Genomic DNA, 18,693 nt, shown 5'->3' with positions numbered 1-18,693 from the left:
ATATATCCGTGTGTACCATTCGTAAAAGGACAATGATTCGATTGCAGGCTTTGGGAACAATTATGACAAATTTACGTGTCCGGAGAACATTAAAAAACACACGGCTTTTATGTAAGTGGAATAGAACTTAATATGAGCGTCAGCGTAAGTAGAAATAGCAGATAATGGTTAGACGCGCCTGATGTTTCAAATTCAATTATATTGAAAACGAATAACTATACAACAAAATTTTATTCCAACTTTAATGAAAATCTCTTGAAGCTCTGATTAATATTACTATTTCATTAACACTAAAAATAGACTGCAAATAGTGGCGAATTGTGTGTACACGATACAGTGATCAACAGTCATTATTTTCAGATAATATTTGAAGTTAATTAAGTTACACGTTTGAAATACCAATAACAATATATTTATAAGGTTGCAAAAACATTGATTTTCAAACATTGTATACTGGCCCAGAATGTGCATTGTATATCGATTACTTATTCATAAAAAATTGTTATTAAAGTCGCGTAGAACTTAATTTCTAGATTGCATAAATAATTTGACAACTGTGCAAGGTGTCCCCGAAATAACTACCTCGGTGTCAATAATGCGATCCAAATAGACCCAGACGAGAGTTAAATTCTTAATGCCAGCACGAGTACTATCGATAGTGTAGAAAATAAAATTTTTCGAGTTCTCAACGTCGTTGTTTCGCCGTTTCCCGGTACTGTATCGGAAAAAGAACGTTCTCTTTTAAGAGTTAATAGCTGATGATGTGGTGAATGTAGCCGAGTAATCGATAATAGCCATCGTCAAGTCCCTGAAGAGTCGTTACACTTATCCGGTGTTACTCTTTCCCCGCAATATTCAGTTCAAGCGTTCGGACATAATAACCGCAATCACGCATGATTTTTTCTTCCGTTAAGCACCTAAAATGTTGCTGTTCAAGCGTGTTCGATTCGATATTATCAGCAAATACACAGTGTCTCGTAAAATTAAGTACCAACGACTCTACGACTAATGTTTCGAGAATAATTTTGCTTTTGTTCTTGGCAGGAACAATGTAAACAGTTACCTAGCTATCTACCCGCGTGGAAATTTTATTTTTGAGAAAATTAGTTTGGAAAATTCGCTGGATATACACGCGATTCGATACGACTTGGCTAACGTCTCTCCATTACTCATTATTTCTATTTGTATCGGCGTTTGTAAATATTAATCGTGATACAATGTTATCTATTACTATCATCTAACTAGTTACACAAGATAAAGTAGATAATGTCACGGCACGATCAATATTTACAAACGCAAATAAAAATAATAACGCAACGGACAGACACGTTTCAGGTTTCAGCAAACTTTTACTTTAAACATTACTAAATAGTAATTTTCTCCCAAAAAAGAAAGAAACAAGAAGTACATTTAAAAAACAAATAAAAGACTAATACGAGTAATAATTGCATTGGAATTTTAAAACACGAAGCGAAGGTTGATTAGAAAATTTAATAATGTAAAAAAGACGACGTTAATTATTAAATTTCATCATTAATATGATGATCAAGCGAAAGATCCGACGCGAGAAACGTGTGAAACGATGGTCACCGAGATATAAATAATTACCAACAGTACGATAAATGGGTAATGCGAAACTATATTAATTATCATGGATAATTAACGCCATGGGCAAAGAATACGAATTAGACTCATGAACGATTAACGTTATTAACGAATTTAATCGTTACTACAATAAACTCTTTATGGGATTTTACAAAGTCGTTAAAACCCTACGCGATGATTATTCAATTAATTATTTACACTGTTGAATCATTGACACCGTATTCTATCACGTCAAACATTCGTAATTTAAATATACAATTAAAAGATTAGGCTTTGGTCAGATTATTCGTTCAATTCTTTTTAAGTATTTATTTGAATTTTAGCATATTGGTTCAAAGAATGGAGGTTCTTTCGTGCATTTAACACCGAGACTATCAAAATTAATCATTCTAATTAATTTTATTATCATCGCATTATACATTTCTTCGCGTATCTATAATTTTCAGTAGTTTTAGTGTTAATAACTGTAACGATTGCATTGGATAAAGCACCGATCGGAAGTTGAATCGAAAGAGAAAGCGAGATCGACGTGAATAAAATAACGATCGTTGCGTGAAAGACTGTGAAAATCGCAGAAAGAAACGATTGCGTCGGATTCGCGTTAACGGACGTAACAGTACGGCTGTAATCTCATCTGGGCACTCAACTGGTAGCGACGGTTTTTATCCTATTAGATCGCATGAATAAACTAAAGACCGTGGAATCCGCGACATAGTCGGAGGAAAGAGATCGCGAGATTGAGGGGTGGGACAGATCGACGGTTCGACGTGTGTCATGGTTTCGAGATTCGCGCAGGGATACGGGACCACAATCTGAAAAAAGATACGTCGTGAAGTGTGTGTGGGGGGGGCTGTCAAGATACCGGATGTAGGACTACCAGCCACACTGAGCTCCGATTGATTCCTTTTAGATGCCTTCGATGTACTTTTCGTGGACCGAGTATCACCGACGACACGGATAACCGAATGCTCTTGGGCTTTTGCATCTTTCTATCGATGGTATCGATGGTTTTCTAGGGTGTCAAATTCGTTTCACACACTCGACAACCACAATTATTATATAACAATTACATTCTCATTCTTTCTATTACGTTTTTTAACCTTGCTTCGCTTTCTTTCAAATATGCATTGTATCATATAATTTTGTTGTCGAAGCAGATAATGTTTTCCCTTGAATCTGTGACATTATCGCAGGCACATACTTACGAATCAGAGTTAATGTTTAGATAGTAAAAATTCTGAAAATAAATAGCGCCGAAAGGGGTGGAAATCGTAGACATTATTGGTGAGCAAAGCCAGTAAGATAAACGACGGATACAAGGATCGTGTGATGCATGTGACAAGGGAAACTTGTGGCCAATGAAAATGGATGACGCGAACTTTCAATGTCTGTTATATCGCCACCCTTACATTCCAAAAGTATTGGGTCAATTCTTCAACCCACCAACTTGGTCATGTATAATGTATTGTTTACGTCTCGAAGGCTTTCGCGCGATTTATGGTACAATGCAACGACAAGAATCGATTCGTTTAACGAAAAGAAGTTTTACTTTTAACTAAGGTATATTAAATTCAACATAAATTGCCAACAGATAATATTAATATGTTCTGTAACGTTAAATTTAGAATCTGAACGCGACAAATTAAGGGGTTTATGGGATTATTGTTCCCAACAATTCCAAAATAAAATTGTTCGAAGAAAATAGTTAAAATGACGATATCGCGTTTGTTGGGTAGACTGCGGATGTTTATTTATTTCGAGGGTGAAACAACCCTCTGCAAAGCTCCTATTTCGTTAATTTTACTAATAAAAATCTGAGTTTGCGTAAAGATCCACAGTCTGGTAGTGAAAGGAACGATGGTTTTGGTAATGTTAAGGGATAAAATGAAGTAAAAGGTGTTATTTACCGTTGGATTTGGCATACATCGTCGCGGCGGGGGCGGCATGGGATCCGGGGCGGCACGATAAGGTGGCGGCGAGTATCTTCCCGAAGGGAAACAGCCCGGGGCAGTGATCGGTGCCCCGTGGAGTCCCTTGCTCCCCATCATCTTGTCCGGTGAGTACATCATCCTGCAGCCCAGCTAAGTCTAAGCTCTATGGCTTAGACCTAAACCAGCGAAAAACCGGTGACCCTCGAGAGTCGAGCGATACTAGCAGCTAGAGCTGCGCTTCTTCTTCACCAGGATATTCGCGGTTCGCATCTGTGTGCGATAAGAACTCGGAGAATGTCCTCGCGACCAACGAAAGTACCTCACTTCATTCACGAAATCGCTCTAAATGGAATTCCGATGCACCGACGGGCACGACGGATCGAGGAATCACCGTGAGGGGTTGTCGTACATCTACACTCTCATTTTACGAGCCCACAACTCATCCCCGTCGAAGCTCTCAGTCTGCCGGTTTTACTACGATCGACCGTAGCGATCGTGGATCTCGCATGTTGCACGTGATTCGCGCACACAACGGCCTCTAATCCGCACTGTTTCGCCTCCTCTATGTTCTAATCATCGCAGCGATCGAACATTCCGATCGGCTGGCTGGTAAATCCGGCAACCTCAATCACTGCACAAAAGAAACGTAAAGCACGTCGTTCGCTCGGAACAGTATGAATAAATAATTCCCTATCGAGGAGCAGCTGGTCGAAACGAGTCCACCGGTCGAGAAGACGGCGGATCTGATCGGCCGGATAAATAATCACATCACCGGTCGAACCGTTCGCGACGGTTAATTCCGCAAATGTTATCGATAGCAATTAGCCAGAGAGAGAGAGAACACCGTACGCGAATCTTGTCCTGAAGCTGTGCACTTTTTGGCGCTGACTGGCCGCCCGAAGAGTGCTCCGCGGATGAACTCTTCCACGGGGGATGGCGGGAGCGCGCGAACAAGAGGGAAACTTAGGGGTAGGGGGTGGCGACTAGCCGGAATATTCGCGTACCGGCGCGTGCTCAGACCGGTGAGGGGTTGTTCGGTACAGGGGTGAGTCGAGAACAACTGGAACGGAGGGGTAACACCGTGCATAGGCGGAGTCTAACACGGTCACGCTTGCGCCCCTAATCCGATCCACGTCGGCCATCTTTGCCCTTGCCTTCGCGTTTCGCGTGGGTGTCGCTAACCGCGACCACTCGTTTGTCCCTCCCTGCATTCTACCCTCCCTCGGTCTCTCCGTTTTTCTCCCTCTCGGAAATTCTCTCTTCTTTCAACCCCCACCAGGACCTCCACACCCTTCCCAGTCACCATTCTAGCGCGAACCACCCCTCGTACGAACCTTGCCCCGCGCAACCTTGTCTTCTCGAAGCCGCCTCGTGTTTTCTACCTACATTTCTTCTCCCACATCGTGCTTTTGTTCGACCACCGCGAAATCTCTCGCTCGGCTGTCCGCCGTTACTGCTCTTGGATTAGTAGCTACGTCGTAAACCGGTCGGCCCCGGTCGTCCTTCGTTTTAATACCAAGGTCGCTGCCACGCCGCGCCATTTACCGTCGATGCCCCCCGCAAATCACAACCATATCACCGCAACTTGCGCAATTTTTACTTTTCGTTCGCTCACGGATCGTTCGACGAACCCCGTCGGACAATCGATCTGAAAAGGGTAGTCGTATTAGTGTCTGGTCTCGGTGAAACAACTATCCACTTACAAAATGGGCTTAACCAGTGTTGAATTTTAGAAAACTTGCTTATATTAACATTTCTTTCACAAGATTTTACGAGATCCTTCAATGGTGTGTTGTGTTTTCCGATGGATCCATCGATCCTCGAAACAAAGAAGGTGTAACTGGTACCGGTGAGGGCTCCTGGGTCTTTTCGTTCGACAACCCCCGTCGGAGGATGAACCTGAAACGAATATTTATATTAGTGTTACATCTAGGTGGAATAACTGCTATTAACTTATTCTATTATATGAAAATAGGCTTAACTAGTGTTGAATCGATTCAAAATTCAACCCCTTTAACGGTGTGCTGTGTTTGTAAGCTAATGGATCCGTTGATCTCCATCTTCTTCAAAATAAACAAGGTATAAGGTGCCACGTTCCAAGCTTAAGTCTTCTTTATTCCTAAAATACAAAAACTTGCTGCAGATAATTATTATTATAAATTCGTTCATGAACTATCTTCCACTTACGTTTCATTCTGATATTATTACGCAATTTTTAGAGGTAAACCATCCTTTGTTTTACATGCAATTCCACCAAGTTTAACTATTATATGCCCATCGAAATCATGTTGCTACTTTCGCGCAGTTTTGTTCTAAAAGAGTGCATGCATTATTCATGAAAATAATCGATCGTCTGCCGTCCGTTGGTGGTTAACCAACGTCGATTCGAACGATCGGTATTTTAAATAGTCCTCTATGTCGCGCGTGAATGTGTTTTCAAGTGGAAGGAATAAGTAGAGGTAACTTTGTTTATCGGGCAGAAAGGGCATGGAGGATCGTTTATTTCCAAGAAAAATAAGAAGCGACACTGGTCAGCGAGGAAAAGACAGAAAGGCAGAGTAGCGGCATAGTGGATAGAGCATGTAGGATGGAGGAGGTGGTGGCGAGAAGCGCGGGGGCGGAATCCGGCGAGTTTGGCGGCAGTCGTTTTCCGAGGGATGTTGGGCGGAAGGTTCCCGCGGGGCCTGTGTTATCGCCTCGGCAGGATGACCAGCCCGCGGTATCAAATATTAAACCTACTTGCACCGGCAGCCTATCCTCGACAAGGTATCCAAACCTTCCCTCCGACCCGATCATCTCCCAACCATCCCTCCTCCTCGGTCCACCACCGACTCGCCACCGCTATCTGCCATCAAAACCTACGCCTAGTAGGTTTACTGCCGCGTCTCGATCTCTCCGGTTAACCGTCATGCTTACACCGTTTCTGCGCTTCGCCTAGAACGACGGGACGTGGGTGATCCTCCCCCCCAACGACCCACTCTTCCTTTTTTCTTCCGCCAAATTCCATTCTTCGAAACTTGGCGAACCCTGAACACGCCTAGGAAGGAATTCTTGGGACCTTTCCTCTTCAACACTCTACCCTTTGCACTCCGAGAACTGGCTACTTGAATGCAATTTTCTGATGACGTTTTAAAGAATATTAAAATTAGGTTTGTGTTACCTATAGATAAATCTTGAATCTAGTCGTGATGGGTTAAGATTCTTCCTTGTTGGATCTTGGAATTCCCAACGTTCAAAGTTTCTCCCTAAAAGAATGATTATTATGAAATATTGTTCGTTGATAACACCCTCGAAATCTCAGCTTGTGACACTGCTTCTTCGCTGGTTTCCTCCTGGGCCTCCTAGTGGGACTCATCGGGTAAGGCTTCTTAGCAGACCCTGCATTAGACGACGGAATATTTAATAGTCTATCGAGGGTAGAAAGGGCAGGGAATGGATCTGTGCAACAAAAAATATGCATTGTAGTGTACTGTAAACACAGCTGGACGGAGACTCTATGTGCACAGTCGAATAAAAAAATTTAATAAGAATAATAAGATTTAATCAGCTCGTGAGAAAAATTGTTGAAATGTATGAAGGCCAATGGGTAAATTGTATCCCGTGTATACGGTGGAATATTAATAAACCATACAAATCACCGTGGTTCAATTCCAGGGTTAAATCCACGAGCATAGGCCATAGATTACAGCAATTGGTGCCGGAAGGTAGAAACAGAGCGTAGGAGAAGGTGGGGGAGGGGAGTGAGAGTTCACCGGGTTGGGTAGGAAAGGCCTGGCGGATGTCGGGAATAAGGAGAAAGAGTCTAGCAGGTTGGGAACACGAAAAGAATCCACGGGAGAAAACGGGCAGATCGTGGAGCGGTTGTAACACGGCGAGAGAAAACGTAGGACCACGTTTCACCATACAATACATGCATGGGTGAGGCGCGGGCGGCGATCGCGTGTGCGCTGTGTTACACGCACACCCACGCCTCGCGGAGCACACAAAGGTTACCGCTTTCACATGTACGGTCACGCAGACGGGGATACGGTCACACCGACGCATAGATTGCATACTTATGCCAGCACTGTGCACATAAAGTTAGGGCAGCGTGCGCTCTCCTTCGCTGCCGCACAAGAATAAGAAACACGGTAGCATACATAAACAAGGAGGTTGGGGATGCAGCAATTTAAAACGTACCCCGGAATTCCTCCCAACGGAGTCGTAGAGCGGCCCTCTATATTACGAATTCCTCCCTTCCTCCCTGCCTCCTCGATGCCGCCCACGCCTCCGCCACCTTTGCTTCTTCCTTCTGGCAGTGTCCTCTTGCATCTTGCCGGCGAATTTTGGTTGTACAAAGTAGGACTACGCCGTGTATCAGCGAACGCCTTCGACCACGGAAAACGAGCCACCTGGCCCGCAAAGTGGGCTCGAATGATATGCAATTTCCACTGCTGGGGCGGGGGGGACGAGCTTCCGGTGGCAGGCTTCGACTTCTAATCTGGTGACGAACGTGTACCCCGATCCCCGTTCGAATCCTTTTCCATTCCTATTATTCTTTAATACAGGATTTTCCAACTAAAATTTCAATTACCATAGGAAAATAAAGGATTTGTAAAATGGTTAACACTAAACCTATCATGTTATTTTAACGCCATTTAACTTCACGCCTTTTTTTAGAGTATAAGAACAATGAGTAAAGCGTATTCAAAATACTAAAACTTTAGACGCGTGCAGTTCCAAAACTATTAGTGTTTTATCCATAATTAAACTTCTGTTAGCAGCGGAAAAGCCTCCTCTTAGAAATTGGTTTTTGGTTTATGTCGATCCAACTTTCCGTTTTGGAGATATCGTAATTTACATAAAAGGGTAATCTCTCAATTTCCACTCTCTTTCATGGTCCGCCTTACGAAGGCTGTAGCAACGCATATTAAAAGTATAACAAACTTTAGACGCGTGCAGTACCAAAACTATTAGCGCTTTATCAATAATTGACCCATCGTTGGAAGCGGTAAAGCTTCCTCTTTGAAATGGCTTTTGGTTTTTGTCGATCCGACTTCTCGTTTTCGAGATATCGTAATTTATATGAAGGTGTGATTTTTTAAAAACTCCGCTTATGGCGCTTCCCGTGTTACTAGCGCGCATTGAAATTACTGAAAACTTTAATTACGTGCAGTTCCGAAACTACTAGCGTTTTATTCAAAATTGAGAAATCGTTAGCAGCGGTGAACCTTCCTCTTTGAAATGGTTTTTGGTTTTCGTCGATCGGACTTTCCGTTTTCGAGATATGATAATTTATGTAAAAGGGTATTTTTTCCAATTTGACTATCGCTGTCTTTGTCTAACGCGTCGAGTCTCTTTGTCGCACGTGCGTGGCGCTGACCTACTCCAATCACGCGACTCGCGTGACCTACTTCCGCGTAGTATTTCCAAGAATTTACTATTTACTACGATCACGTACGGTCATTGACCGCGCGCCGACAATGAAACGTAAACAAAGCTTCGAACCCTTATATCTCCGTAACTAGCCACCGCATCGACGCGAAACTAAAATCGCTATATCTTGGGAACTAATTACGCTATCCACTCGTACGAACGCTTATTTTAAAGGGCATTTTATCCTCTATCCGATGACCATAATTTCTTTTATAATTTATGCTGTCTTCTATATTTATTTTGACATCTGCTTTGACACTACATACCTAAAGTAGTTTCAGCAATTCCTATTGATTGTACGACCGGTGTGCATTTATTTATTTAATTGAAAATGGTCGGTAGGTTTAGTGTCAATTGCTTTCCTCGATGGTTAAGTAAAAAAATGTCTCGAAATTTCGGAGGCTTGTATCAGACTGTGAAGTTGTTCCGATAGGGTTGAAATTTGGATCCTTTCGAGTTAATACCTATTATGCAGATCAGCAGAGTGAATGCACGGCTAAGTCAAATAACGTTAACAATGGAGAATTTGCAAGTTGCTTCATCGTTATGAATCGAGCGATTGGGTGTTTGAACGGCGGTATCGCCTCGAGCGACTCTGTTTGCAGACACAAGGGAGTCGGGGGGCTAGGGCCGAGCTCTCGACAAGTCTGGGGAGTTGAATTGGTGGCGGCAATCCTAGTAATGTACCCGCGGGGCACTGTCAAAGTGCTTTCTGGAAGAGAACGATGTTGCATTCAGCATTCCGAAAGTTCATTCTTGGCGAAAGTGCTATCGCTCGTCCAAATAACCAGAGCTTCTTCGATTTACTCCGATGGGCCTGCAAAAATTAGACAGATCGCCCAGTTCCTTCTCTCTACGAAGCTGTTGCAACTGTTTTCCAATGAATTCAATTCCCTGACCACGTAATCGTATTTAGTATTTGGATTTTGTTTAAAAAACTTGTTCGTCGGAGGGAATTATTTAATGGGGAACAGAATAGAATTGTAACAGAATCGAGGAGGTAGACGTATCTCCGATAGCTGAGTATTTTCACACCTCCACGTCCAGGGACTCAAGTTTAAAAACCGTCAGCTACATTATGTATATCACGGCGGCAACAGCGAGCGGTAAAACAGTTATAAAAACGCCGGCAACTACGTTAAGATCAATTATTTAAGATGTACAGCTCCGTAAAGAGAGAGTAGACCAGTCGTAAAGGGGGCGGAAGAAAGTAAGGCTTCTAGGACGAACCGGAAGGGTAGGGAAAAGGAGGCCATCGCGGGAGTTATAAAGGTAGCAGTTAAAAGTTGCTTGAATTATCAAGGGACTAACTGTTCCCAGACGATGGCAACCGTTATTTTTTAGATGTTGCGTATTGGAATTTTGTACGTGAAAATTGATGTCATCTTGCCGCGCTGACAAAACTGTCGCATTAAGATGGTTGTGCCTTGTCGATGCATGTAATACTAGATACGGTACTGGGCAAATATACTCTTTGTTGTCCGCTGTCAGTATACGATACATTAATATAGCACATATTACATAAATTCATGTATAATTCCCCTGTTCTTTTTTTAACGAGTCCATTGTGTATTAACAACGAAGAAAATTGAAATGTACTGTTCAAATGAGCTTGTCGCGTCGGCTGTGAATCTGGAACACGCAATTAATTATTGTTACAGTTAATAAAATAACAAATTACAAGAAAATTTCCGTTTTTTGGACGTTGCAACGCGCATACATAATTTTATAATTTTTTTTGTACATGTACGCAGAGATTGCGTACATGGATATGTTGTATAAACATAATCAAAAGCTTATTTTTATTATTAAAAAAAATGTAAACAAATTGCGCCGCCATCTACGGCGGAACGTCCAAGTTTGTCGAGAAATAGTACGCTGCTTCGCCGCTAGATGGCGGAGTAATCGCGTAGAAAGAGAGGGCAATAATTGAACAGGGTGCGTGGGGTGATTTAAACAAACTTGAAACCGAATTTGATCTGAATTATGTTATCCTCGAGTTATGCTATTAACCCTTTCGATACAGGCGGGTTCTGTGCTGCGGTATTCCCGCTGAAAAGGCCAAAAATGTGCACGGTGCTCGAGTAAAATCTCTTCATGCAAACTCGAGTTGGTTTGACGGTGTTTATTGGAAAAAAAAATACTGATGTCGTCTGTCGTATGTCAATTGCATTTTATGCAGAGCGACTGTAATTGCCCATAGTAACGAAAGGGTTAATGAGATTGGTATGTCTATCGTACACAAATAATATTATAATATTGTATGTATTCATTTTTTCGTAATTACTAGACTGCGGATCTTTATGCAAATTCACATTTTTATTAATAGAATTAATGAAACGGAAGCTTCGTATATGATTGTCTCAACCCCTAAATATAATCATTCGTATCTTACTTTAAGTATTTCTTATATTTTTGCATATTAAAGTAGTTTTTTGAGGATTAAAATTTCCCATAAATGCATAAACATCCGCAGTCTGGTAATTACAATAGAATTTCGATTATCCAGCATACTCTGGACTGGGGCAATGCCTGATAACTGAACTATACTTACATATGAAGTGATAAAAACGAGGAATATAATTTAAAACATACCCATGGGTAATGTAGTAATGCAACTTATTAATAAAGAGTAAAATATGTAAATATCCTTTGCTTTATTCGTCAACTGTTTAGTATCGATGTCACTGGTGTATGCATACAGCAATGACTTCTTTGTTTGTATGAAATATAGTCCATAACATTTACCCAAGAACAGTAGGGTAAATGTGCCGGTTATTTGGATAATAGAAACTCTATTGTAATTAAATATATACATACAGTGCTCCGCTGACTTGAAGTCTCGCTGGACGACACAGGAGCAAGGGGAGTCGGACCGCCCATTTATCTATTTCGCTCCTTTGCTCTTAGGTAGTTCATATGTGTGTGTAACTGCCGCGACGAATAGCGAGCTAGAGATCAATGTGTACGTGGGAATACGTGTATCCCTTCTACTTCTCCCGCATTCCTTCCACAAGACTTCAAGTCAACGGAGGACTGTACATATAGTATTAATTGAGTAGTGTACTTTACTAAATTAATAGAACATGAATCATTTATTATATAGAGAGCTTGCACTGCTTTCAGACAATTGTTATCTGAGACTATAAAACAATTAAAAGAAATTTTAAATGAAGTATAATAGTAAATAATTGAGTAGTAAAAGCAAGATGTTATTATGAGGCACTTGAAGTGTCACATAACATTCATATGCAATTATTTTTTTAGGTACGACATCAACAGCAAGTTTAATTGTTTCAAAGAGCAAGTAAAATTCATGTAGCAGCAAAGGAAACCATAATCTTGGCTGAAGCTACAACCAGGTATATTTTATTATGAAATAAATGTATATTTATGACTTGAAATAGACTACTTCCATTCCTGGCTTCAAAGTATATGTATAAGTGTGTAATATACTATAATAAACTATAATATACTGTCATCCTAGGTGATGGGTGCAGAAAATGAAAAGCAGAGGACATTATAGAAGGGCAGTACTCTTCCACAATGCTGAACATGAAGATTAGAAGAAAGATGTCGTCGCTGGATAATAAAAGCGCGATCGTATCTAAAAATTCAAGCCCAATGCGATTAAATGTTAGCAATGCAAAAAGAAAGGGTTTTGAATGTTTATAAAAAGCGAAACGAGGTGCAAACTCAAATTATACCACCAGTCTCTGTAAACTAAAGGAAATTAGTAATCAAATAATAATGGGATGTGTAAAAATAATTTATGATACATAAATTATACGTTTTAACTATTAGATTTTATAACTAATGGACCTCGAGGACCAGCCGTTGACGAGGAATTAGTTAGCTCATAGAAAACCTGAAATTATGACAATTTAAACAGTTGAATAACTATAGAATAAAAGACATTATAAAGCTCAGCTTATTGAACGCGATAGAATTCAAGAATATATTATAATGTTAGTAAACTACATTGTAACTAGTGGTTTAATACTAACATTATTATAATTAACAACGTAATGTCTACATTTTCATGATGATATATTTATTAATAAGACTAGAAGATAGAATGGTTGAGAATATGTTACTCAACGTTTTAATTTATTTATAAAACACGTTGTCAAGATTACAAGGTATGTGTTACTGTATAATAGAATATTATAAGTGTAAAACATTTCTAATATTTATATTAATAATACATTAAAATCATAGTACATATTTTCCTTTCATTTATTTGCCTTCTCTTCTATTTTCCCCATTAATTCCTTAATTTTTTTAATTATAAAGTATTATAAACACTTAACAGCATTATAAATATTATTCATACTTAATTAAGTTCATAAACCGCTTCTCTATACATTATTTAACGTAATTAATTAATTATAAACGATTACTGAAATATTTGGTCTCATATTGGGCAAAAAAGTGACAAACGATGGTATCGCCATCTAATATCAGAAAATCGAACTCAAAAAATCGTCCCAGGATCACAGAATGTAGGAGGAGGTATCCGGAGTACAGCTAGCCCCACGCCATCTAGCGGCGAAAATAGTGTACCATTGCTCGACAAGTTTAAATGTTCTCCACTAGATGGCACCACAATAGACACCCCCCACCATTGCAATAAATCACGGCTGTCAATGAACTACGACTCGATTAATTACTAATTACTCTTTTCCTGGGCTTCCCTCATGAACTTTTAGGGTTTAATAATATAGCTGAGACCCTTGGCAACATTCAAGGATACTTTTTATAGCCGTGGCATGCGTTATTAAATAGTTATTAATCAATATCGGGAAGTCGGCACAGGTTTTCGAACTTTTTAACGTGACACCTAAGGGATCTATCGCTAATAACTAATTAATTAGAGCATGGAGCGGGGTAAAATCGGTCCTTGAGTGTGGCCAGGGATGTCTACTAGGTACCCTAATAGCCAAAATATGCGTGTTACTGTTGAAAAGTTGATAATTCATCGATTAAAGGAGACGGTGATACAGCCGTAAATGTTCCGACTTCCGGAATTTGTTAATAACTATTTAATAACGCATGCCATGGTTATAACAAGTATCCTAGAATGTTGCCAGGGGTCTATACTACATTCTTCAATTCTAAAAGTTCATTGTTTATTGCTGGAAAGAGAGTTATTAATGAATAATCAAGGCTATGTATATCAGGAGGTGGAAGGGTGGGGGTAATTGTACTTCGCATACCTCCACTATCATTCTGTAATCCTGGGACGATTTTTTAACTTCGAAACACTGATATTAGATGGCGATACTGTAGTTTGTCACTTTTTCTGCCGTGAAACAGTGTCGCCATCTAATATCAGTGTTTCGAAGTCAAAAAATCGTCCCAGGATTACAGAATGATAGTGGAGGTATGCGAAGTACAATTACCCCCACTCCTCCTCCTCCTGATATGCAGTACCTTCGATTATTCATTAATAACTCCTTTTCTGGTTATTAACTATTAACTCTTAGAATTGTAGAATGTAGTATAGACCCTTGGCAACATTCAAGGATACTTTTTATAGCCATGGCATGCGTTATTAAATAGTTATTAACAAATATCTGACGACGGAACATTCACGGCTGTATCACCGTCTCCTTTAATCGATGAATTATCAACTTTTCAACAATGACACGCATATTTTGGCTATTAGGGAACCTAAAGGGCATCCCTGGCCACATTCTAGGACCAATTTTACCTCGCTCCACGCTCTAATTAATTAGTTATTAGCGAAAGATCCCTAAGATGTCACGTTAAAAGGTTACAAACAGTGTTCCGACTTCCGATAATTGTTAATAACTATTTAATAACGCATGCCATGGCTAGAACCGGTATCCTTAAATCTTGCCAAGGGTTCATACTATATTCTTAAACTCTAAAAGTTCATCTGTTAATCCCAGAAAAGGCGTAATTAATTAATTAACAAGCAGTGATTGCTTGAAAGCAGCGATTTGCATTGTGGCGCCAACTAGTGGCGAAAACGCCAAACTATGAGGTTTTCGAAGTTTAATAAATTACTGCTCCTTAATTTACTAATTACGCCTTTTCTGGGATTCATTTATGAACTTTTAGAATTGAAGAATGTAGTATGGACCTTTGCCAAGATTCAGGGATACCTTTTTGAACCATGGCATGCGTTATTAAATAGTTATTAACAATTATCCGAAGTCGGGACACTGTTTCTAACCATTTAACGCAACATCTCAGGGTTCTATCGCTAATAATTAATTAATTAGAGCAAGGAGCGGGGTAAACTTGGTCCTTAAATGTTGCTAGGGATGTCCTCTAGGTTCCCTAATAGCCAAAATATGCGTGTCATTATTAAAAACTTGATAATTCATCGATTAAAGGAGACGGTGATACAGCCGTGAATGTTCCGTCGTCCGATATTTGTTAATAACTATTTAATAACGCATGCCATGGTTATAAAAAGATCCTTGAATGTTGCCAAGGGTCTATACTACATTCTTCAATTCTAAAAGTTCATAATTTGTTCCTGGAAAGAGAGTTATTAATGAATAATCAAGGCTATGTATATCAGGAGGAGGAGGAGTGGGGGTAACTGTACTTCGGATACCTCCACTATCATTCTGTGATCCTGGGACGATTTTTTGACTTCGAAACACTGATATTAGATGGCGATACCGTCGTTTGTCACTTTTTTGCGCAATTCTAAGCGCAATTTTGAAATATTAATCGCTTCCAGAAATCGTTTATAATTAATTAATTGCTTTAAATAATGTATAGAGAAGTGGTTAATGAACTTAATTGGATATAAATAATATTTGGAGTGGTTATAATACTTTAGAATGTAAGAAATTAAGGATTTAATGGGAAAGGTAGAGGAGAATGCAAATAAAAAGGAAGGAATATGTGTGTTATGGTTTTAATGTTTTGTTAATATAAACATAAGAAATGTCTCTACACTTTTCAAATTCTATTATACAGACACACATACCTTGAAATCTTGAAAACTCGTTTTATAAATAAATTAACATGTCGAGTAACATATTCTCAACAATTACTATCTTCTAGTCTTATTTTAAAAGATGTATGTAATGTACATTTTGCAGTGATATCCATTTTAACAAATGTCTATGTTACATTCATTTAATAATAAGGAATAACAATTTTTTTCCTTAATTAATCGTACTTTAGTAGATTATATGTATCACTTGAAAAGAACGTTTTAAAAATTCAGTTTCATGTTAATGTATGAACTGTTGTGTTCAGGTAGATTGTATAAGACTGACATCTAAAATGCAAAATCGTGCTCTGCATACAGGACAAGTACATTTAGAAGATAACCATGTCTCTGATGCATTTTCATCTTGTCTTGATGCAAACCTATAAAGATATTTAATTAAAATATTAATATAATTAAAACAGTACTCGATATTAAACACTAACCATTTTGCCATACAATCAATGCACCACATTGGACGACAATAACACATCATACAATCTTCAGAATCTCCGTTTCCTATACCACTACTGCATTGTTTAAACAATTTTACGTTCGAGGTAGCTTGCATACATCCGATACACTGATTTAATTCCTTAAAATATTTATATGCCATTACTGGTTTATAAAATAAGATCGAATACTAGATTTATAAACTATAAATTACTTCTGTGCTTGTATAGTATGGATTTTCTTCAACTTGTTCCTTAAAATTATCGATGAACCGATCGAGCAAAGTTTTATGAAAAGTAATATTTTGTAATATAGTAATAGGGCGTGAAATTTTATCTTGCAAATTTTTAAAGTCCAATGCATTTAATCTTATATCAAAAGATTGCGTTCCAGTCCTTGTAGGCTTTACCTATAAGCAGGATATATTTACAATTAATACAAAATAACAATTCATAAGTGTATAAATATACCTCGATGTTAATAAATTGTACTTCTCCTCTTGTCACGGGAGACATATTGTGAGTATCACTTTTGGTAACTATCAACACCGTATCAGTCTGGTGTGCGACTAATATTTTATAAGGCATAACTTTAATTATCCAATTGTTCGTTACTACTATACAAGTTATACTATTTGTGGTAATTACAATTTTATCTATCCTAAAATAAAATATTCATTTTTTAATCCTTTGATTTGTACGTAAGCTTTATATTTTAAATAATACGAATCCGATATGAATACTAGAATTGGCTTCCGGGTTGGAGCCGCGTTCAGAAGACGAGTACTCAGTATCAGAGATTATTTGATTCCCTGATGAAGCTAGCTGCAATGCTGGCGAAACGTCGGACTCTCTCGTCTTCTGAAAGCGGCTCCAACCCGGAAGCCAATTCTATTATTCATCACTATGGCCGCGAAAGCCTAAAAAGTATTATACAAATCCGATATGTAACCTTTGATATTCTGCGTTGATATTGGAAACTATGGCAGTCCATGGTATATTATTGTTACAATAAAGCGCAAGATTTTGTGCTATAGGATGTCTAGCCCAATTATTCATAGACCATATTATGATTTTATATAAAGTATACAGAGGCAGGATCACCGTACAAACGAGAATCGTTAACCATAAATTATTATGACCCAATAATATTTTTATACTATCCACATATCCAGATAGAAGTATGCCAGAAACGTAACCTAAAACAAAACAAAACAATAGGCATTAAAAAGTTTGGATGTTCGGGAAAATAAAAAACTGATTGTATTTACCAAAGAGAAGGATGGAATGTATAAACAATGTAATCACGCTTCTTTTTATGTGATACTGTATAAAAAATTCATTTTCATTGCCCAACCAATTTGAAAAAATGTCTTTTATGGTTAGTCCAGCTGACACGAATTCGGTAGGTGGATATATAATACATCCTGACATTAAAACATAAAACAAAGAATAAAAGAAAAAACCGGACATATTCCAAATAATATATTTCTAATCGCGTGTTTTCTCTTTTTAGTGCTTCACCATTAAAAAATCTTTTACATAACTATATTCGACAATCCCGTGTTTAAATTCTCGACGCTATTTAATGCAAACTACATAATGGTTAGGTATTGAAATTATGACAAATATCCATGAACATTGTTGTCAAAAGTAATTTCATCACTCGTAGAACTTGTAATCATTTATTAACGAAATTTTTAATTCTGCATCGTAGTTATATCGGTTTAGAAATGTTCACATTACGATTATATATTCTTTCGAATAAAGCAAAAGTAATCAAAACCTTTGAATATTATAGAATACGTGAAAATCAGCCTATAATTGTTTCTACATTTTGAGTGATATGTATATGCTAATATATTATATATGTGTATATATATATACACACATGTATACATACATATATAGTTAGTTTATGACAGTTCAGTTCGTAGGTTCATAGAACTCGCGGTGTTTGTTCTTTCAGTATTTTTCCACCCTCGTAATTATTTCCAATGATTATTCGCAAACAATAATACGCGGAAATAACACGTACAATTTTCCATTTAAATAATATGAGAAATATAATTATTTTCATTGTCGTGAATATTGTAAGTACATGTTTTCCATTTAGAATTTCATCGTTACTTTGCCTATTTTTCCCTGATACCTTTCCCCCCTTTTCTCATTACAAATTTATTTATTATAAATGAAAGTTGTATATACGATAAATTAAAAATGTTCTTGAATGTTTTTCCACTGTGTAAAGGAAAGAATGAAACTGTTAATAAGTGGCTACACTTATCGCAGTAATGTTTACATACAG

General features: G+C 38.5%; 2 protein-coding genes across 2 annotated transcripts in view; both read right to left on the bottom strand.

Annotated features, from left to right (window-relative positions):
• Positions 1 to 3,674, bottom strand: part of LOC122402226 (inhibitory POU protein) — a 31,526-nt gene extending 27,852 nt beyond the window's left edge. The window contains exon 1 of the mRNA XM_043404838.1: positions 3,513 to 3,674. Coding sequence (XP_043260773.1) covers positions 3,513 to 3,674 — 162 coding nt within the window. The remainder of the gene's footprint in view (positions 1 to 3,512) is intronic.
• An 11,877-nt stretch (positions 3,675 to 15,551) lies between these two features.
• On the bottom strand, positions 15,552 to 18,188 carry LOC122402270 (E3 ubiquitin-protein ligase TM129). The gene is made up of 6 exons (XM_043404912.1): positions 17,657 to 18,188; positions 17,338 to 17,584; positions 16,857 to 17,046; positions 16,601 to 16,795; positions 16,380 to 16,528; positions 15,552 to 16,316 (listed from the first exon to the last, which is right to left on the bottom strand). The coding sequence occupies exons 1-6, from the start codon at positions 17,856 to 17,858 to the stop codon at positions 16,199 to 16,201; spliced, it is 1,101 nt and encodes a 366-aa protein (XP_043260847.1). The 5' UTR covers positions 17,859 to 18,188; the 3' UTR covers positions 15,552 to 16,198.
• Between the last annotated feature and the right edge of the window lie 505 nt (positions 18,189 to 18,693).

The sequence above is a fragment of the Colletes gigas genome, unplaced genomic scaffold (genome assembly GCF_013123115.1).
Source record: "Colletes gigas isolate AHSC1104 unplaced genomic scaffold, ASM1312311v1 Colletes_gigas_Sc00034, whole genome shotgun sequence".
Lineage (NCBI taxonomy): Eukaryota > Metazoa > Arthropoda > Insecta > Hymenoptera > Colletidae > Colletes > Colletes gigas.
This window is presented reverse-complemented; position numbering and strand designations above follow the sequence as displayed.

Excerpts from the sequence above, each read along its gene's own strand:
- LOC122402270 (XM_043404912.1), bottom strand. The coding sequence starts at position 17,858 with ATGTCCGGTTTTTTCTTTTATTCTTTGTTTTATGTTTTAATGTCAGGA. Across the intron at positions 17,585-17,656 it reads ACATTCCATCCTTCTCTTTG|GTTACGTTTCTGGCATACTT; the intron begins GTAAATACAATC and ends GTTTTGTTTTAG. Across the intron at positions 16,796-16,856 it reads TACAATTTATTAACATCGAG|GTAAAGCCTACAAGGACTGG; the intron begins GTATATTTATAC and ends TCCTGCTTATAG.